General features: G+C 45.3%; 1 protein-coding gene across 2 annotated transcripts in view; it reads left to right on the forward strand.

Moving 5' to 3' along the window:
- The window catches only part of PTPRG (protein tyrosine phosphatase receptor type G), a gene marked incomplete at both ends in the record, with an annotated part of 780,672 nt that overhangs the window by 623,716 nt on the left and 135,173 nt on the right, over positions 1–21,783 (forward strand). For both annotated transcript variants that reach the window (XM_080714880.1, XM_080714881.1), the window contains one exon: positions 13,020–13,212. In XM_080714880.1, the coding sequence (XP_080571006.1) occupies positions 13,020–13,212 (193 nt within the window). The remainder of the gene's footprint in view (positions 1–13,019; positions 13,213–21,783) is intronic.

The following is a 21,783-nucleotide window of genomic DNA, read 5'->3' on the forward strand; positions in this document are numbered from 1 at the left end:
GGGTAGGAAGAAGATTGGATGGTGAGGCCAGGCCTCTTTTGGATGTAAATAACAGAAACTACAGCTTAAAGGAGATCAAGTAGAGGGAGTACTTTCAAGAAACAATAGTAGGTTTTCTTGTTTGTTTTTGTTTTATCTGAGTTAGGGGAAGTGCTTAATTTTCCCTCTGCCTTCAAGGTCCATGTGGTCTCTTAGATCTTGGGAGTTTCCAATATCGTTTTAGAACTGACTCTATATTTTTGAAAAATTCTGTTCCCTGCTCTCTCCACTTGTTTTCTTTTAGTTCTGTGGCCCAGTCTGGTTGCTGTAGTATCAACTGACCTTTAAATTCAAGGCCCAAATGATAGTAGTTTAGGTCTTAGGTCAAGTATTCAAAAAGATGAATCTGTAGAGACAGTTGGGCAACCCACTGACGGGCTGGCCTTGGTCAGGTGTCCATGTTTATATAAGCCATCAGAGGTGTCAGTGTCCAAAAAAGATGTCCAGTGTTGCTTTCTAGGGGTAAATGGAGCCAGTTTTTTAGGAGGGGGAAGGACACAGAGGAGAGGCTCGTTATCCTCTGACAAAGTTAGATGGTGTAGGACCAGACCCCACTGACTTATTTGGCCTCTGGCTATTGAAAGTTATTTTACTCTGAGACTTTTTTTTCTTTTGTTCTTTTTAATTCAATTCTGATAAAAAAAAAATAAAAGGAAGGACTGGCAAATTGGTTTAGGAACTAGATCTGCCAGCGTATGCAATAATGAAATAAAGAACACGTTTTCTTCCTAATGGCAAAGCCAACATTGTTTTTATTTAGGAAAATAAAATTGTGGTCCAAATATTTACTTCTGTAGGATTAGGAAAGAGTGTACTTTTTAAAGAGACCCTTTTTTCACTTAAGATAACTGCTTTTGTTCTCAAAGATTTAAAGATTTCAGACAAGGAAGTTAAGAAATGCAGATTTGAGCTGGGTATCGTGACCCAGGCCTATAAGCTCAGTATTTGGGAAGCAGAGACAGGAGGATCACAGGTTCACAGCCAGCCTCAGCAACTTAAATCCTGTTTCAAAATAAAAAATATAAAGGGCTGGAAGTGCCAGATGTGGTGGTACATGCCTGAAATCCCATCACTTGGGAGGTAGAAACAACAGGATCACAGGTTCGAGGCCTGCCTCAGCAATTCAGCAAGGCCCTAATTCAAAGTAAATTGTGAAATAGATCTGGGGGTATCGTTCAGAGGTAAAACACCCCTGGGTTCAATCCCCAGTACCACATGCACAAAAATTTAAAGTGGCTGGGGCTGTATCTCAGCGGTAGAATCCTCGGAGTTCAATCCCCAGTACCACAAAAGAAAAAAGGAAATAAAAATGCAGGCTTGAACATTCTTTTCCCATGTAAAGGGAGAGGCAGAAGGTGGCAGTGGGTTAGCTGGACAGAATTGAGGACTCGTAACACATACTGGGTTTTGGTGCTGTTCCAGGTATTTGCAGGTCCAAACAGAAGGCTTAGTTGGAGGCTCGGATGTTGGGTTCAGTGTCACTTAGGAGCATTTGGTCATCCAGTAAAGGAGCTCTTGAGACAGCGCTTTGTCAATACCCCACACACACGGGGAGAGGAAAAAACGGTTGTCTTTGCCTTCCAAGACCTGACTTCTCCGTAGGGATTGCGTTTTAAGGAAACAGAAGAAATGAATTGATCTTACTTGCATTTGCATTCCAGTTTCTCTCAGACAGACCCTCTTCAGCTACATCCTCCTGTTATCGGGCATTCCTTCGCGCGTCCGTGTCTCTCCAGCGGGGGAAGGCAGCCCCTGTTGGCATGGCCCAGCGGGCCGGCTTCGCCAAGGTCACGGCCCTGTGGCCCCTCAGACAGAAAAGCACTCGCCATCAAGTGTTATCATCACAAACCTTCCCACCCCGCCACTGCCAGCGTTCCCTCTGAAGCTAGCACAGAATGCTCATTTTAGAAAGGCAGCCAGCTCAGAAAAACCATTCCCTCTCTTCTCTCTCATCTCACATGGGTACCTGCGGGCCCACGGAAAGGGAAGTGAGAGCGTGCTCTCCATAGGATAGAGGAGTCGGCGCAGACTGGAGACGCACGCGCCGTGGACTCGCCTGAAGCCTTCTAGAATACACACGGCCGGTCACTTATTTTATTTTTCCTCTTTGTGTGTGTGTGTGTGTGTGTGTGTGTGTGGTACTGGGGTTGAACTCAGGGACATTCTACCTCTGAGCCACACCCCCAGCCCTTTTTATTTTTTCTTTTGAAACACGGGCTCACTGAGTTGCTGAGGACCTCACTAAATCGCTGAGGCTGGCTGTGACCTGTGATCCCTCTATTTTAGCTTCCCAGGTACTGGGATTATAGGTGTGCACCACCACATCTGGCGTGTATTTTTCCGCTTGTGTTCTCTTTTTGTGACTCTAATTGGACATTTGAACCAGCCCTGCAGCCAGTGAACTCTGCCTCTGTGGTCTAGATAATAACAGTGTTGCCCATGGACTCACACAATGGCTTGGTTGACTGGTAGTCAACCTGGTTGGTTTGATTGTGTGTTTATTTGGGTGCTAGGCATTTAACTCAGGGGCATTCTACCTCTCAGGTATACCCCGAGCCCCGAGCCCCCTTTTAAATCATCATTTTGAAATAGGACCTTGCAAAGTTATTGAGGCTGCCCTTGAACCTTGGAATCTTCCTATCTCAGCCTTCCAAGACGTGGGGTTATAGGTGTGTGCCACCGTACCTGGTATCAGCATGGCTTATAGGCTCCACTAAATATCAGGCAAAAATTATGCCAGGACCTTGGCGCGCAAACAAAATGGTGGCGCTGTCTGTGTTGGTGTGAGAGGCGGAAGCAACGGGACAGCACGTGGAGACGGTCGCCTGCAATGTGTTCATGACCAGCAGTCACTTACGTGGAATCCAGTGTACCAGAGTTGGCTTTACTGTAGACCAGGGTCTTAAGTGATGGTTCTTTGCCCATTGGCCACGATCCCAGTGTTTTCTACTTAGGAAACACTGCCTCCTCTTGATGCCAGAAGGACAGTGCCAATCATTTTCTCCAGCATGAATTTTATTTAAGCTCTTCTTAAATATCAAGGGTGCTCTCATCAAGGCAATAAATACACCTGCATATGTTCAATTTGTTTGATTTTGGATGTTTTATTTTTTCCTTTGTAATGGTAAGCTAGAATGGATAGGAAGTTTGTTTGTTTGTTTGTTTGTTTATTTTAGTGGGTCTGGGGATAGAACCCAGGGGCATTCGACCTCCGAGCTACACTCGCTGCCCTATTTTGTATTTGACATTTTGAAACAGTCTCACTGCGTTGCAGAGGCCTCACTAAGTAGCTGAGGCTGTCCGTGAACCTCAATCCTCCTGTCTCAGCCTCCCGAATGCGTGCTCCACCATGCCTGGCTTGGAAGTTTATTTACATGACCCATTTTTTAGCCAAAGTTATCTTTGTGATTAAAAAAAAAAAAATAGAGCAGCTCTTTGGAATTAAGGCCACGGGCTTTGGAGGCAGGCTGCTTGGATTCTGTTTCTACTTCTTTCTCTGGACAAATGACTCAATTGCTCTATGACCCAGTGCCTGTGTTTCCTTGTGTGAGGATGGAGGTACCACAAAGATCAAATAATGGCGTGTACATGAAATGCCTAGACGAGGGCCTGGTGCCAAAGCAAGTACTTTAGTGATAGTTCAGTTGGTTTTTGTTACTGTTATTAGGTGTTCCCAGAACTGTCCAGTAAAAATAAAAATAAGTGGCGCACGCTTGCAATCCTAGCATGCGGGAGGCTGAGACTGGAGGATCGTGGTTCGCGGACAGCCTCAGCTACTTACTGAGGGCCTCTGCAACCCAGTGAGACCCTGTTTCAGAATAAAGAATAAAAAATAGGGCAGGGGGTGTAGCTTGGAGGTCGAATGCCTCTGGGTTCCATCCCTAACCCCCCCCCAAAAAAAATAAATAAATAAAATAAATAAAAATAAGTCACATACATCATTTTATGTTCTTCAATAGTCCCACTGTAAAAACAGAGGAACTGGTAAAATTAACTGTGTGTGTGTGTGTGTGTGTGTGTGTGTGTGTGTGTTACTAAAGATTGAACCCAAGGGCATACTAACCCCAAGCTACACCCCTAGCCCTGTTTATTTTTAGTATTTGGAGAAGAGTCTCACTACATTGTTAATAGTCTTGTTAAAATGCTGAGGCTGTCCTTGTATCTATGGTCCTCCTGTCTGAGCCTCCTGTGTACTGAGAGTACAGATGTGTGCCACCATACCTGGCAAAAATTAACTTTATGTAACTTTTTGTGTGTGGGGGCCCAGCTCTATTTTCTTTGTCTTTATTTTGAAACAGAATCTTGCTAAGTTGCGGAAGCCCTCACTAAGTAGGTGAGGCTGGCCTCGAACATGCAATCTTCCCATCCTTCTGTCTCAGACCCCCACAGACTGAGATTCCAAGCATGTGCCGCCACGCCTGGCAGCCGTTCACACTTCTAACACGGCTCCTGGCTGCTGAGCTCTGCACTCGTATCTCAAGGCCTTGGCGGCTAGCGAGCCCTTAATTCAGGAAGTCTCACATCCAACGCTTTGATGTGTGCTGCGTGTGAACAGAGGCGGTTTCTAAGTGGCAGGGCGAGGGTGCTCCCTTTAACCCCAAGGGAGAGCTTTCGGAGTTACTCCTGCTGAGATGCTCTCCTCTCTGTAGAAGGCCTTTCTGTCATTGCTTCGTGCAGAACGCTCCGTAGCTATAGGAGAGACACGGCCCCGTGCTTAGCGAGCTCTTCCCTGAGTTTATTTTTTGCAGCCATGGTTCAGTAAATACAACTCTGGATGCTCAAGGCTATTTAGAGTTTAATATTCTGTCACTATTGTCTAGTTTAATAACAGGAAACTGAATAGGGCCCATTATTTTGTTTTGTTGTGGTGGTACTGGGAATCGAACCCAGAGGCATTCTACCTACAAGCCACACCCCTACCCTGTTTTATTTTTATTTTGAAACAAGGTCTTGCTAGGTTGACGAGAGTTTCCCTACTTGCTGAGGCCGTCCTCAATCCTGAAATCCTCCTGTGTCAGCCTCCCAAGTACTGGGATTCACAAGGCCTGCCTTGTCCTTCCTCAAAGGTCGAGTGCAGCCAAAGTGTCTCTGTGACCTTCAGTTGGACATTTTAGTTCCTAAAGCTTATCCTTAGGTTTCTTATTGCACTAGTAATGAACTCTGGTTTTATTTAGAATCCACTATGTATCCATACCTCAAAATATTGTGTATTTCAAGCCAGGCATGGTGGTGCACACTTCTAATCCCAATTATTAGAAGGCTGAGACAGGAGGATCACAGGTTTGAGGCCAGTCAGCAATTTAGAGACTCAGCAACCTAGTAAGACCCTGTTTCAAAACAAAACAAAACAAAAATTGTAAAAGGTCTGGGAGTATAGTTCAGAGACAGAGTGTCCCTGGGTTCAATTCCCAGTATCACACATACATAAACACAAAAATGTGCATATCAGCCTCTTTAATTTTAATATTGATATATATGTGTATGTGTATATATATGTATACATACATACATACATACAGATATACTGGGGATTGAACCCTGGGTATTCTATCTCTAAGCTATTCCCCAGGCCATTTTATTTTTTATTTTGAAACAGGGTCTCACTGTTTCTGAGGATGGCCTTGAACCTGTGATCCTCCTTTCTCAGCTTCCTAAGTACTGGGATTATAGGCATGCACCACCGGCCTGCTGTATATCAGCCTTTTAATGGTTCCAAATTCTATTCCTTCTGGTTTTCCCACTTCTCTCCCTCTGGCCAGTGGTCCTCTCCCCACATCTTGTGGACAAGAGCTCCTGCTGCCCACGAATGCCATGAATGGATTTCAACTTCCCTTTGATTCTGACAGATTAAAAACTAATTATTCTCTGTAATACTTTTGTAATAAAAACTAAGTTGAAATGATTTATATACACTTCCAGCCAACACATTTGCAATTCAAGGTTAAAATTGTTCTTGAAACGGCACCCGTTAAAATGCAATTACTACTCCCCAAGCAGGGATAAAAGAAGGAAGTGTTTTACACGTTCTCTTCAGAAGTTAAAAAGTCAATTTAATATTGTAGAAATAAAAACTTTCATTTATTTTTACTAAATGATAAAGACTTCATTATTTGTATTAAAGTAAAGATAAATCCAAGTGTTTTTATTACCCGCCTCTGGAAGAGGGCAGGGCGGATCAGCGCGGCCTTGTGGAGAGTTTTCCCGGGCATGCCCCCAGTTCTTTCCGTGCTGGGCTGCAGTCTGTTCTTTTCAGAGTTTAAGACAGGCTGAGAGGTTTATGTCACCAGTGGTGGGTTCCTAGCCGAGAAGGGCCTTGGGTCAGCTAAAGGAAATTGTTCAAGGTCTTCTGTTTTTGCCACATTCAACCTCTCCACTGTGGAGTCTCTCTTTCCAGTGTCCTGCCCATAGCCCATCAAGGGTCTGGTGTGAGCTGATCAAGACCGGTCACTCCCCTCCTTCATCAAGTGGCCGAGTGTCTCTAAGCCCAGCGTCCTTATTAGTCAATACAACTGCTACTGTCTCTATGATGATTAATAACAAAGGGTAGACACCAGTGTGTGTGTGTGTGTGTGTGTGTGTGTGTGTGTGTGTGTGTGACTGGTGACTGAATCTAGGGCACTCTACCACTGAGCTACACCCCTAGCCCTTTATTTATTTATTGTGGTACTATGGATTGAACCCAGGAACATTCTACCTCTGAGCTAAACCCCCAACCCAATGTATTTTTTTTATTTGGAAACAGTGTCTCACTAGGTTGATGAGACCCTCACTACTTACTGAGACTGTCCTAGAACCTATGATCATCCTGTCTCAGCCTCTCAAGTACTGGGACTACAGAGGTGAGCCACCACGCCCAGCTTATTTGTTTATTTTTAAATTTTGAGACAGGGTATCCCTAATTTGCCCAGACTGGCTTCAAATTTGTGATCCTCCTGCCTCAGCCTCCTGTATAGCTAGGATTACAGGTGTGATTACAGGTATGTAGCTCTATATCCAGCTTACATACTATTGTTGGCACAAGTCCTTGCACATACTAGAAGCTCAAAAATATTAGCTGCTAGTGTTAATGACATTGGGGTAGCATTTTTAATAATGGTTAAATAATGCTTTAATGGTATTATTTCAAGGTGAAAGGAAGTTGGGAACAAAATAATGTCTGTAAAGTACTTAACAAAGTATCTAGCCCATAATATACTTGAGAAATATAAGTAACAAGGAGGAAAAGAACAGAAAGCAGAGATAGCACCTTACAATTCTTCTAGCCATGGACTACAGTCATAGTACCACATTCTTCATAAAGGCTAACAGTGGCTGTGATCCTGGTGCTTCCTAAACACTTTGTATATAAAATAATTCACTTTCTAGTTACAGTAGCTCTGTGAGGGATGGGTAATGCTGTTATCCCTATTGCAGAGATACATTGACCAAGGCCACATCTTTGTCAAGGAGGGTAAAAATCAGAACCTTTTTTTTTTTTTTTTTTAATAGAATGTATGTCAGGGGTATTCTACCTCTAAACTATACTCCAGCCCTTTCTATTTTGGTTTTTGGTTTGGGAGTTTTTGTTGTTGTTGTTGTTTTTGGTGGTACCGGGGTTCCTGGAAACCCTTCTACCTCTGGGTTATATTCCCAGACCTATTTTTATATCTTTATTTGGAAACAGGGTCTCTTAAGCCAGCTCAGCTGGCTTTGAACCTGCATGATGCTCCTGTCTCTGCCTCCCAAAAGCGGGGATTACAAGCGTGCACTACCACGCCTGGCGAGACTCTATTTTTGTTTTGGAAAAGAAAAGGTGTGTGCCATAATGTTGGCTTAAAAACAGAATTTTGAATGTAGGTAGCAGGGGTAAAAATCTTGAAGTTGGAGAATTAGGCCCAGGCCAGATCATTGGGTCCCTCAGATAAGGATGGGAGACTGTGGACTGATCTGGACAGAGGTGTGGTATCCTCTTCTATCCATGTTTAAAGAACCACTGTGTAGAAGAAAGGTCAGATGAAGTAGCAAACCTGTGGACTGGTCAGAGGCCCAGGTGCAGTTTTGTCTCTATACTCCGTTCTGTGCTCCCAGGGGCCGCCCCAGGGCCAAGATAGGGCTCCCTTTTTATTATGGTCTTGTGACAGCTCTTGAAATCAAACAGAACAGAAGTCCAAGGCAAGAGTGAGGGTCCTGGAACAACACCAAGCCCGCTTCGGGACATTCATGGGTTTCTGGTCCAAAGATCACTGCTCACCTGCCTAAGTGCAGAACATCTACTCCCTCGCCAAGCCAAGTGTCCGGAGGTCTCGCCCAGGGACCAAGCTTGGCAGCCTCCCAGGAGGCAGGTCCCTGGCGATTCCCCCCCACAGAGCCAATGGCAGGGTTTTAGTGAAGGCTGCCAACCTGCTGGCGGGCATCCGATGAGTCTGCTGAGCTGTCCGCCTCTCAGGTCTGTGTGGTCTCAAGCGAAGCTCTGAGCCAGCTGACAGTGTAATATGGCTCAGGTCATCACCTCGCTCTCAGAAGCATGGCGGCCTAACTTCAGGATCCCGGCGAGTGGGTTAGGCACAAGGAGGTGGCCCCGCTTCTGAGACATTGCCTGAGCTCTGAGTGTGGGCCAAGTGGAGGCGGTCTCATGTTAAATTCAGAACCCGCCTCTTTGTAGAGTTGTGTGACTGACTCCTTCCCAAGGCATCCAAAATCAACTTCTTAGAAGAACAGAAGGGTCACTGTCAAAGAAACAAGTCTGGTGGAGAGTAAACTCGGGGCCATGCTGCCGGGACGCTCTCTCAGGCTGCCCTTTTCTGGCATCTCAGAGGTAAGCCTATTTCAGGACAGATTGCTGTCTCTTTCAGAAAGTTCCCAGGCGAACTTGCTTATGTATGACAGCTCTGTCCATGTTTTAAAAAATAGGTCATCCTGCAAGCCACATGTGGTGGGACACCCTGTAATCCCAGTTCTTGGGAGGCTGAGACAGGAGGATCCCAGGTTGAAGGCTAGCTTCAGCAACGTGAGAGACCTCAGCAACTTAAGTGAAACCCTGTTTCAAAAGATAAAATAACTGCGCTTGGGAGGCTGAGACAGGAGGACCGCGCAGGTTCAAAGCCAGCCTCAGCTACTTAGTGAGGCTCTCAGCAACCTAGTGAGACCCTGATTCCAAATAAAATATAAAATAGGTCTGGGAGTATAGCCCGGAGGTAGAAAGCCTCTGGGTTCCACCCCCAGTACCACCAAAAAGTAAATATAAATAAATAAATAAATAATTAATTAATAATAATAAAATAAATAAGGCTGCAGTGTAGCTCAGAGGTAAAACGTTCCAGCTTCAATCCCAGCTCCACCAGGGGAAAAAAATCACTGTGAAAGCTGAGGGCTCCCTCCTCTAGAGTGCTCACATCTCCTGGCTTTGATTTAAGCCACTTTCCTTTCTCTTGGCCTTCTCCGGACATGGAGAAGAGCTGGTCAGCATCTTCCCCACGCAGGGCCTTTAATCAAATTACTTCTTACTCGCCTTTTCTCCAAGCTAAACAATTCTGCTTCCTTTAACCTTTCTTTGCAGGATTTATTCTCTAGCCTTTTAATCACGTTTGGTTGGTCTTTCCGTGGACGGTCTCCAGAGGGTCTTTGTTAATTCCTTTCATAGAATCTTAGGAAGTCATTTTGTCTAACAAAACAGAGACCTGCTCTTATTTTGGGATGCATTCAGTCTGATTTTGGTAATCCTGCCCAGTGAGTCACATCCCTGGGTCAATGTGACTTCTCAACATCTTCAATTGTCCCCATCTGAGCAGCTCATACTTAGACAAAGGAAACAGCCCAGTTCCTTAATTTGTCTGTCATTCATTACCTTTCTCTTTCTCCCTGTCTATTTGAATCAAATCAAGGATGCTCTAACTCTGACTACATGACTACATCTCCCCCTTGCTTTTTTGTTTTGTTTCTTCTAGGGATTGAACTCAGGAGCATTCCACATCTTACAACCCTTTTTATTTTTAATTTTAAAACAGGGTCTTGCCAGGTTGCTAAGGCTGGTCTCAAATCTGCAATTCTCTTGTCTTAGCCTCCAAGTATTGGTGGTGCCCCACCACACCTGGCTCCTAAGCCTTTCATTTTATATTTTGAGACAGAGGGTCTGGCTAAGTTCCCCTGGCTGTGCTCGGAATTGTGGCCCTTCTGCCTGAGTAGCTGGGATTACAGGTGTGTGCTTTCTCTCTGTAAAAAGAAGTAACAGTAGAAGGAAGAGTGGAAGGAAGGCAAATCGTAGAAGTGCAGTGACTTTTAGCAAACGGGGATCCCCTATAAAGGGCTTCTTTTGTTATTAGGCTGGTGAGGGGCCGTCTTAGTTTTATTACCTTGGTGAAAAGACAGAACACATTTTGTCACGGTTTACTTCCACTGTACATAAGCAGTAAAACTGGAAGGGAGATGGGTCGATGGGGAATCCATACACTTATGATTTTTCCTGGCTATTCACTATGTGAATCCATCTCTTTCTCTTGCAAAGAGACGAGGTGGCAGACTTCACCGGGTGTGTGGCTCTCTGAGACTTTTGGAGAAGCAGTGGTGTTGGCTCCCACCTTCGGGATGGCCGCCCAGAGTCTGTATAAACCTTGGCATTCGGCCAAGCGTGGCGGTGCACCCGTAATCCCGGTACTTGGGAGGCTGAGACGAGAGAATCCAAGTTTGAGGCCAGACTCAGCAACTTAGCAAGGCCCTGTTTCAAAGTAAAATACAAAAGGGCTGAAGACATAGCTTGGAGGTAGAATGCCCCAAAGCCCCCTGGTTCAGTCCCTAGTACAAAAACAAACAAAAACCTACGTAGTCAGTCTCACTAACTGTGAGGTAGGAGAAAGCGAAAGGGAGAGGTGAGGTGGGACATGAAGGAAACACATGCAGAGATGTGTGCGTGTGTTATCACTTTTTCTTTGTTTTTGGGACACTCTACCTCTGAGCTATACCCCCACTCCTATTTTATTTTTATTTGGAAACAGGGTCTCCCTAGGTCAATGGGAGTCTCACTGTTTGCTGAGGTTGTCCTTGAACCTGCGACCCTCCTGTCTCAGCCTCCCACGTACTGAGATGACAGGCGTGTGCCACCGCAGCCATAGTATTTATCACTTTGAATCTTACGACAGCACACTAATAAAAGTATAACAAACATCTAGATAGGAGTTCTCTTTTTCATATTTCATTCTACATGCCAGTTCAGCTACTACCCGGTTCCCTGGAAGCATAAGACAGCCCGCTGGGCCTTGCTAGACAAGCACTGTCCTAATCCCTGTGTCTTGACACTGTCTCCTAGGGCGGCACTCCCCTCAGCCCGGAGGAGCCAGAGGGCACGGAAGCTCCTTGTCCTGATTTCGTTCCTTCTAAAATCTTTCTCCTACTTCATGGAGTTGCTGTAGTTGGTCACTGGACATTCTGCATCGTGGTCTATGATCTGTGTCTTTAGTTCCATCCTTACGTCTCAGCCTCACAAGAATCACTTTGTGATCCAGAAACAACACATTTATGACAGACGATCATAGCCCCATTTCTTACACACAACAGCGTGTGTGTGTGTGTGTGTGTGTGTGTGTGTGTGTGTGTGTGAGATTAGGGATTGAACTTAGGGGCATTTTAACTCGGAGCTACACCTCAGCCCTATTCTTCATTGTGAAACAGGGACTTGCTAAATTGCTAAGACTGTAAGACTGGCCTTGAACCTACGATCCTCCTATCTCGGCCTCTCTCATACTGGGAGCGTGATCTTAATGATCTCAACATTATAGGCCACCAAGAGTAATAGAAATATGATCCTTGGAGCACTCTGACAAAACTTAGCCTCACTCGATGTAGTGAGACTCTTGGCAACTAGCAAGACTGCTGCAAAACAAAAACACAAAACAGGCTGGGGTGTAGCTCAAAGGCAGAGCACTCTGGATTTAATTCTAGGGGCACAAAAGGAAAAAATAGTAATAGAAGCTAACCTTTTTTATTTTTTTATGTATTTATTTTTGCGGGTCTGGGGATGGAACCCAGGGGCATTTGACCTCTGAGCCTCACCCCCTGCCCTATTTTTTATTCTTTATTTTGAGACAGGGTCTCACTAAGTTGCTGAGGGTCCTATTAAATTGCTGAGACTGGCCTTGAACCGCCTACGATCCATCCTTGTGTCTCAGCCTCCCAAGTACTAGGATTATAGGCTTCTACCACCATGGTCAGCTAGCAGCTAATCCTTAATGAAGGCTGACTGTGTGCTGAGAAAATTACATAGACCTGATCCTTTTAAGAACCTCAGTAGATAAGTTCTACTCAGACAAAACATTTTACATATGAATAAATTTGAGTTTTAGATAGCCTGAATAGTTTGTGCCTACCCATCTAGTAGGTTTTGAACTTGGGCAATTTAATTTACCTGTGCATTTAGCACTTTGAAACTTGATGGCTTGGCTGAACTAGACCCCTGAAACATCAAAAGAGGCTTGTTAATGAGAATTAGATCACAAATATTGATGGAGCGCTTATTGTGTGCTGAGAACTGTTCTGAGTGCTGTACACGGCTTGGGTATTTGGTCAACATGTCATGTTTACCAAGACCTGTCAGGTAGATACTTTTATGGCTGTCACCACTGTATTGGAGAGAACGGAGGTTCAGAGAAATCCAGCAACTTGCTCAGGGTCACAGAGCAGATGCGTCATGAAGCTTAAGTTCACACCAGGCCAACTGGCTCCGGCATCTACCAGCTTCACGATAATCCTGTGTTCTTTCCCATAGTACTGAAGGTCTTTATGTGAGACACAGACTGCAAGGGTTCCCTACAGCACTCAAATGAGGCGTGCCTGTTTAACTTGCAGGAGAGAGACCATGGCCGTGTCCCTGTCGGCGCTTCCTGCAGGCAGCTCTGTCCTTGGGCTCACCAGCCTCGGTCCAGGAAGGCGAATTGTTCTTGCTCCTGAGTTGCTTTGGGTCACGCATTTCTGACTGACGTGGAATTCTCTCCCTTTTCTGTGTCTTTGTCCAGCTGGAGGCTTTTTACTCCATCTTCACCACGGAGCAGCAAGACCACGTCAAGTCAGTGGAGTACCTCAGAAACAATTTCCGGCCACAGCAGGCTCTGAACGACAGGGTGGTGTCCAAGTCTGCAGTCCGTGACGCCTGGAACCACGACATGGCGGACTTCTTGGACAACCCACTAGGGACAGAAGCTTCGAAAGGTAAATTCAGATTAAGTGCCTGGCCCCCAGGAAGATTCCTTGTCATAAACAGCTTTAAATTAAACAGCGTTCAAAGCCTGCTACAAATGGGGACTTGGTGTAGGAGCCTATGCTCCTTTGATAGAAGAAACTTGTCTGGATGATAAATAGAAGGTGTTGTGGGAATAGCTTTGGTTAAATAGGTATGTTTAAAAAATGCCCTTTTGCCGGGCATGGTGGCGCACGCTTGTAATCCCCGCGCTTGAGAGGCAGAGACAGGAGGATCGCGCAGGTTCGAAGCCAGCCGCGCGCACTGGCTTAGGAAACCCTGTTTCCAAATAAAAATGTAAAAATAGGTCTGGGTGTGTAGCCCAGAGATAGAAGGGCTTCCAGGAACCCCAGAACCACCAAAATAAAAAATAAAAATAAATAAATAAAAAATTAAAAATGCCCTTTTGACTAGTAACAGATCAGTCATTCTTTCTGTATTTTTACATTGTATTTTGGAACTACTTAGTAGTGTCTAGCAAAGGCTCTTGGAGAATGTTGTACTTTTTAACTGTTTCCTGGTGAGAGGCAGATCTTTCTCTGAGCTCAGATGTCAGGCCTTTGAGCTGCTTCTGGCCCTGCTCATAGCCACGCCAGGTTAGGTCCAACTCAGGCTCTGCGTCCGACTGGAAGTCACTCACTTTCTGTTTCACAGTTCAGAGCCCATGTCTGATAAGACAAGTTTGTCATCTTTAGGCATCTTCATCTTCTCCGCGTCTACTTTCTTCTGTGGAATGAACACGTGCTTCTATCCCAGGTGATTCAGAAGTCTGATTCTTCTCTTATCTGTCCTCCTTGGCTCTGGGATTTGTCCTAATTGTGACACGGAGCTTGGGAATGAGGTTGCTCAAAGCCTAGCGCTTTGAGGTGAAAAGAGGCATCCTTCCCTTGCTCTCCTCCTGCAGAATTATGGGCTCAGGTGCTATGGGAAAGGCTATGGTAGACTGCGGCCTTTTGACTATGGTCACTTACTTGGGGAGATCTCTTTAGAGGGTATTTTCACCTCCACCAAAAAGAGCCAGTTTATTAGCATATGAACTTCATAGGAACTGGAACCAGATTGCCTTCCACAGGTACTTGCAGGCGCACTTTCATGATAAGAATGCACCCATTTTCCAGGCTCTTGTATCTTGGAAAGGAGCTGAAAGAAGAGGAAAGAAAGTTGAGCGTGTGGCCCCGTTCCTTTCTGTTCCTTTGGTTTTTGAGGAGCTCATCTGTCAGGTCCCCTTGGGGGAGACTTGAGCTTCAAGTCCCTTGGGGCTGACACTGCTGCCAGCCGCATGGGCTAGGCGTGATAGGAGAAGAAAACCTCTCCTGGGCTATTTTTTTTAATATATAGCTAAAAATAATGAAAATATCGAAACTTGAAGACTTTTTCCCAAGAGAACTTTCTTGGGAAAAGCAGGACACAGAGAAAGGTCTATATGGAGAACATGTGATAACAAAGGAATTTATATCACAAGCAAGCACAGATGCAGTACTCGGAACTGCTGAGGCTGTGGCACTGATGCGCAGGCTGGGTGTGCCCCTGCATCACCACTGTGCAAAGCAAACACATGGAGAACACAGTGGTGTCGCACATAAAGTGGAGCTGGGCCTGGTGGCGCAGGCCTGTAACCCCAGCACTTGGGAGGCTGAGACAAGAGGAATGTAGAGGCCAGCCTCAGCAGCTTAGTGAGACCAGAGAGAGAGAGAGAGAGAGGAGAAGGAGGAGGAAGAGGATAAGGGTGAGAAGGAGGAGGGGAAGGGAAAGGAAAGGAAAAAAGGCTAGGAAGTAGCTCAGAGGTAAAATGCCCCTGGGTTCAATTACCAGTACCATTTTTTTTTTTTTTCAGTACTGAGGATTGAACCCAGGGGCATTCTACCTCAGAGCTGCACTCCCAGCCCTATTTTTATTCTTTATTCTGAAACGGGGTCTCCCTAAGTTGCAGAGGGCCTCACGAAGTAGCTGAAGCTGGCCGCGAACCTACGATCCTCCTGTCTCAGCCTCCCAAGGATTGAGATGACATGCATGTGCCACCAAGCCCAGCTCCAAAATATATTTTAAAACTTTCAAAGTTGGCAAGATCCTCCACTCAGTGCACTTACTCTGAATTTGGTCTGAGCGTGGACCCATCCTTAAAAGTGGGTGTCACTTCTTCATTTACAGAGTTTGTTCCAAATGTCATGGCGTCCATGACTGACTCTTAAGATGTGAGAATATTGAAAGAGCTGCTCATCTTTCCAGAGGTTTCGAGAGAGGAGATCCAGGTGCAGTCCTGGCTAAATCTTTTACTTTGTACGGGAGGGAAAGCTTTCTACCTTGTGAAGGTCTGATAACCCAGTCAATAAAATCAATCGTCAGTAGGCAGATTAACAGAAGAAAAAGGCTTACAAATGTATTACACAGACAGGGGCATTGCACAGAATAGTGAAGTCTGAATTCCCCGTGGGATCTAGGAGCCTGCGTGTGATAGAGAGGAGATGCAGTAGCTCAGGGGACAGGAGTCACCTGTCCTCGTGGGTCCTCGGGAGAGGTGGTGGCCTGTGACGGCACCTGGCCGGCTGGCGCCGACCTCCACCCTCCCTCCTGTGATGCGAGTTGGTCTCCGGGGTTAGTGGAATTCCCAGGCAAGGCCCGCATCACCACTGACTTCCTTTTAGAGGATCTGACTGTAGACAGATAAGGGAAACCCAGATAAAGCAGCCCCGTACTTGTCCCTCCCCAGATGCGTTCTATGTGAAATCCAAAATAACATGTTTTGGGGCGGCGCCTCCTGAGCTACTCCCAAAGGCACCCCAAAAAGTACAAGTGTGATGTGAACATGACTTGATGAAATTCCACAAACTCAGTACACCTGAGCAGCCAACGGCCAGATGGAGAAACGCCGCCCGGCGCCCAGCTCTCAGCACTGTGCTCCCGGGCCCGCCCCACTGGGCCCTGGCTCCGCTGGCCCTACCTGTCAAATACACAGACCACCTGTGTTCCTCCTACTGAGAGTTACCTGTGCCGTAGCATGCAGATGCAATTCTTTTATTTTTAACATAATCTTATTTTTACACTCTTATTTTATACTTTTATTGGTGTATTGTAGTCTCACCTTATAAAGAGGATGTAGTTCTTTGTGTGGCCATTCCAGAGTTGAGTGGCCCTTCATAGTATACATGAGAATAAAGATTATTGGAGCTGGGTGTGATGGCACACACTTATAATCCCAGGACTCGGGAGGCTGAGATGGGAGGATCACCGGTTTGAAGCCAGCCTCAGTAACTTAGCAAGATCCTGTTTCAAAATTAAAAAACAACAACAACAACAACAACAAGAAAAAAAGTCGAACATCATGGCATCATGGCATAAGCCTATGATCCCAGTACTGGGGAGGCTTAGACAGGAGGATCCCAGGATGAAGGACAGCCTCAGCAACTCAGCAAGACTCTCAGAAACCTAGGGAGACCCTGTTTCAAAACAAAGGAACAGCAACAGCACTGTGGGTGTAGCTCAGAGGTAGAAGGTTCCTAAGTTCAATCCCCAGCAGGAGAAAGGCAGGGAGGAAGGAAGGAAGGAAGGCAGGCAGGCAGGCTGAGAGGTAGAACTTCCTGGGTTTGATCCCCAGTACCACCCACAAAACAATAGGGCAGCATGCCTTTTATGAATCTATGGACACCTCTCTATCGGGTGTGTGCCCAGGATTAAATGGCTCCCCCAGAGTGTACATATATTTATGATTGGTTAGATATTTTTGGACAGTTTCCTAAGATGATTATATGTATCACTTTATACCTCTGCCAGCAGTATTGAAAAGTTTCCCTTTCTTATTTTTGAGTTCTTTTGTACATTGCTAAAAGATTTGACCCAGGGCCTCATGCATGCCTCAAGTGCTCGCCACAGCACTATATCCTGAACCCACCCATTTTCTTTTCTTTTTTTACAGACTTTTTGAGACATATTTACTTACCATTAAATTCAGGTCTTGCACATGTACAATCTGGTGATTTGTCGTCACCGCTATTATCCGGGCGAGGGACTTTTCTCCAACAGCTCAAGCAATGTCTTCATTCCTGTCTACACTGAGCTCTTGGTCCTGTCTCTGCCGGCACCCCCTGGCCTGATTTCATGTTTCACGTGGCATTAGGACTCCAGTTATCTGTGTTCTGGCTTAGATTTGTAGGTTTTCCTTTTTACTGCTGAATAGTATGTCTGTTTTGTTGTGTACTAATAGCTTTTTTAAGATTTGATTTGTGTGTCATAAAGTTCTTTCTCTTTAAGTGTCCACTTCAGCGGGCTTTAGTATATTCATAGTGTTCTACAACCATCACTACTACCTACTTCCAGAACATTTTCATCACCCAAAAAGCAACTCCATCCCCACGAGGAGTGGCTCACGCCTCATCTCCTCCCCACCTTCCCCGCCATCCCTTCCTCAAGCCTGGGTTACCACCCACCAGTGTACTTTTCTGTCTCTGAATTTATCTGTTCTGGGCAGATCACAGAATATATGGCTTTGTGTCTCTGGCTTCTTTCACTTAGCATATTTTGGGATCCATGTTAATGGGAACACAGATCAGAAACTAATTCCCTTGTATGGACAAATAATACAGCCCTGGATGGATAGGCCACATGTTGCTGGTCCACATAGTAGTTATTGAACATTTTAGTTCTCTCCTCTTTGCCTATTATGAATAATTTTCTTGCAGACATCTCCCCTGAAGTTTTCTATTAAAAACTCAGGACATCGCCAACTCTAGGTTTATAGTTTTGAGGAACTGTCAAGTTGTTTCCCAAAGTGGCGGCGCTGGTGTGTGATCCCAACAGTGTACAAGGGTTCTGTTGTCTTCCTGTCCTTGCCAACACTGGCTATTGGGCATCTTTTTCTTTCTTCTGTGCGTGTGTGTGTGTGTGTGTGTGTGTGTGTGTGTGTGTGTAGCCTTCCTAGTATATAGGAAACAGCATACCTTTGTACTTTTGATTTTTTTTCTCCAGTGATGAAGGGACCGCTTTTTGTTTTTAAATATACATGCCATGCAGCCCTGCCTGGCCAAATGCCCCTCCTCCACCCCTAAGAAAACGGGAGCAATTCAAGGGAGCCACAGGCAGAAAGCCGCCAGTCCCCGCCACAATCATCAGATTGCCCCCAGGGCTCAGTGACTTACCTTAGAGACAAGCAGTAAGAGGCAAGGCGGTGGGACGGTCCTTTCCCCTTCGCCCATCTTCTGGGAGAACATATTTTCAAAGGGGAAGGTGGGATTCCGTAGTCTTCAGTAATTCACAAAGTACAAAGCTGATCTGATTGGCATTCCCTATCATCTTATGATCGGAGCTTTCAGTGCCCAAAAAAGTATGATGGCCGATGCTTTTGTTGTACTTTTATCACAGAAGAGAGAAAAATAAAGTAATTCTGTGAGGCAGGCGCTATTCCACTGTTTTGGTCATGAGCCAAATAATAAATACCTGTGGCTTCGTAGGTCCTTTGGTCCCTCCTGCAGTGATTCAACTCCCCCATGGTAGCATGAAGCCATCCACAAACCATATATAAATGGGTGTGGGAAACGTCTTCCAGCCAAATTTCCCTGACACAAATAAGATCGGAACAGATTTGGCCTGGGAACTGCAGTTTATGAACACCAGCGCCAGGAGATGATGCTGACTAAACTGGAAAAAGCATAGGTTGCTTTTAAGGTAAATACTGAGAGGCTGGGCGTGGTGGCGCATGCTTGTAATCTCAGCATTCGGGAGGCGGAAATCGGAGGACCGCGGTTCACGGACAGCCTCAGCTGCTTAGCGAGGCCTTCGCAACTCAGTGAGACCCTGTTTCAAAATAAAGAATTAAAAAAAAATAGGGCTGGGGTGTAGTTTGGAGTTAGAATGCCCCTGGGTTCCATCCTCAGTACTGCAGATTAATTAATTAATTAATTAAGGTAAATAATGAGAGTGTTAAAGGTGATGGCGAGGCCGGGGATGTAGCTCAGTGTTAGAAAACGTACTTAGCGTGCACGAGGCCCTGGGTTCCATCTCCACTACCAAGGTACGGTGGGAGTCACCATGCCTGTGAATTGGTTGGTTTTGTTTTTCCTTCCATTCCACTGCAACCCTAGGACCAATTAGGAATTTCTTAACTTTGTAATTGACTACTCATCGCCTTATCACTTGATCAGAGCCCCAGTTGACAGAGCATCACTCCTCAGCACCCCTGGCTACGATCACAGAGCATCTCTGTGGTGGGCCCTGGAGTGGATGCACCCCATCCCACTCACGCTTGGGCTGATTGGACATACTGGAAGCCAGAAGACAGAATCCAGCCTTTCCGGGCCAAGTACAAGGGGCCCAGGCACGTAGAGACCAAGAGGGGGGTAGGGGAAGTCATCTTAATATTGGATTGTTGCTGCAGAAAGATGTAATGGATGTCATCCATAAAAAAATCTAAAGCTTTAGTTCCAGGAAATGGAAACGATATTTAGGCTCAGTGGATGGTTCGGGGACATCCAATTTGCCACTCTGCCCTTTGTCGGTAAATAACTTGGACAGACGCTGGGGTTTAATGGGCTGTCATGTCAGTTATTCTGCAACCCGTCCCCCGCTCATGGAAGCTCGTTCTGTGATTAAGTGCTGAATCCTGTCTATTGTGAAGATTTTGGGAACAGCAAATGGAGAAAAATAACTTTGCTTCCAACAACATGAAACATATGGTTTATTAATTTAACGAAACCTGTTCAGCCCACAGTGGAATCAAAACTACTTGATCTGATAATTTGATCTGATGGCTTAATTAAAGCGACACTGTATAATATAATAAAAGCAAAGGAAAGGGACGCGATGCCGGGCAACCCTCCTACCCTCCAATCTCATGAGCCAGAGCCCTATTTTTTTCTGGAAAGTGGGTTTTGCTTCTGCCGATGGAGGGATCTGTTTTTAGCTCGATTTTTAATGTTCAAGATTGCTTCCTGTTTTGGTGAAAAGCTGTTTTTAAAGGACATATATTGCTGTGTAAGAATGCCTAAGTAACTAGCCAATTTTAAATCAGAATGCATTGAGAAAGAGTGTCACATTTTCTACCTAAATTAGCAAACAAAAAAGCAAATCCATGATTGCTTTAAAAACGAGTTTGACATTGAAATCATGGTTTTCTGCTATTTTGAGAGAAAAATATTAATGTTGTTCTATTTTCGGTGTCATCATTTCCCCTCACCAGATTAATGAGCTTGAGTTACTTTATCTTATTAAAAGAAGCTCTGATATGCACATTTAATTCCTTTGTAGGCAGCAGCCCTCCCAGAAACTTCCAGAAAGGTGTTCTGTTGCTTCTAGAAACTTTAGCACAGAAAAGAACTATGAAGAAAACTATAGATATTTTTATGCAGCTCCTTGGATATTTTTTATCCCCTTCTTTCTAACTTTCATCACCTTTACTAATTAATTACTTCATATATTTTTGTATTAGGGATTGGACTCAGTGGCATTCTATCTCTGAACTATCCCCCACCCCCCAGAACCCCCAGCTCTTTTTATTTTTCATTTCCAAACAGGGTTTCTAAGCTCCTGAGGACCTCGCTAAGTTGATGAGGCTGACCTCAAAGCTACCATCCTGTCTCAGCCTCCCTAGTGCTGGGATTACAGGCATGCACCACTGCACCTGGCTTTGCCAAAGAAGGAAGGCTAAAACCATAGCCCTGTATTAAAACTCCACAACATCCTCGGTTCTCATACTTTTGAAGGTCCTGCTATGCTCTATCAAGAATTTTTAAGTGCTCGGGCACTCCATGATTACTGTCATTTCACATAAATACATAAGAATTGGTGTAGGTTGCCTTCAATTGGGTGCCATAATATTGATGCTGTATCAGCATTTCACATAGTATATCTTAGTCTGTTTTCTGCTACTACAGCAGAATACCCAAGACTGGGTCATTTGTAAAAATAAAAAAAAGAAGAAGAAGGAGGTTTCTGTTGGTTCATGGCTCTGGGGGCTGGGAAGGGGCCAGGATCTGCCCTGACTCTGATGGGTCCTCCTGGCAGAAGACTAGGAAAACAAGCATTTGTGGAAGAGGGAGAGAGGACAAAGGAGCTGACCTGCCTTGCCGCAAAGGCTCTCCTGAGAACCATTCTCTCCCCAGGGAAACTACAGTCATCCCTCGTGAAGGTGGACCCCCCCCAGGACCCCATCCCCTCTTACAAGCCCCGCCTCCTCTTGAAACCATTGGGCCATGCCCCGACATGAGCTTTGGTTGAAATGAGCTATAATTAAATCATAGCAAGCATTGACCATTTTGTTTCATATTTTGTGGCCTATAAGTTTCTTTTCGTGGGTCAGGTATCATCAGCTGCTTTTGAAATGGATATTGACTTTGGGAGCCATGCATAAGCACCTGTGGTTTGGAAAAGACTAGGAAGGGGCTTTTGCGTGCCAGATGTTATGCTGGCTCCCTCCATCCACATCTGTTTTCATTTAATCCTCAAAACAACCTCTGCCAGGATGCAGTGCCACCCGTCAGAGGTTTACTGAGCATCTGCTATGAACAAATTCTCTGTAAAAGTGAATGAGGAGGGGTTCCTTCACATGGAGTTCACGT

The sequence above is a fragment of the Muscardinus avellanarius genome, assembly GCF_963383645.1.
Source record: "Muscardinus avellanarius genome assembly, chromosome: 18".
NCBI classification, from domain to species: domain Eukaryota; kingdom Metazoa; phylum Chordata; class Mammalia; order Rodentia; family Gliridae; genus Muscardinus; species Muscardinus avellanarius.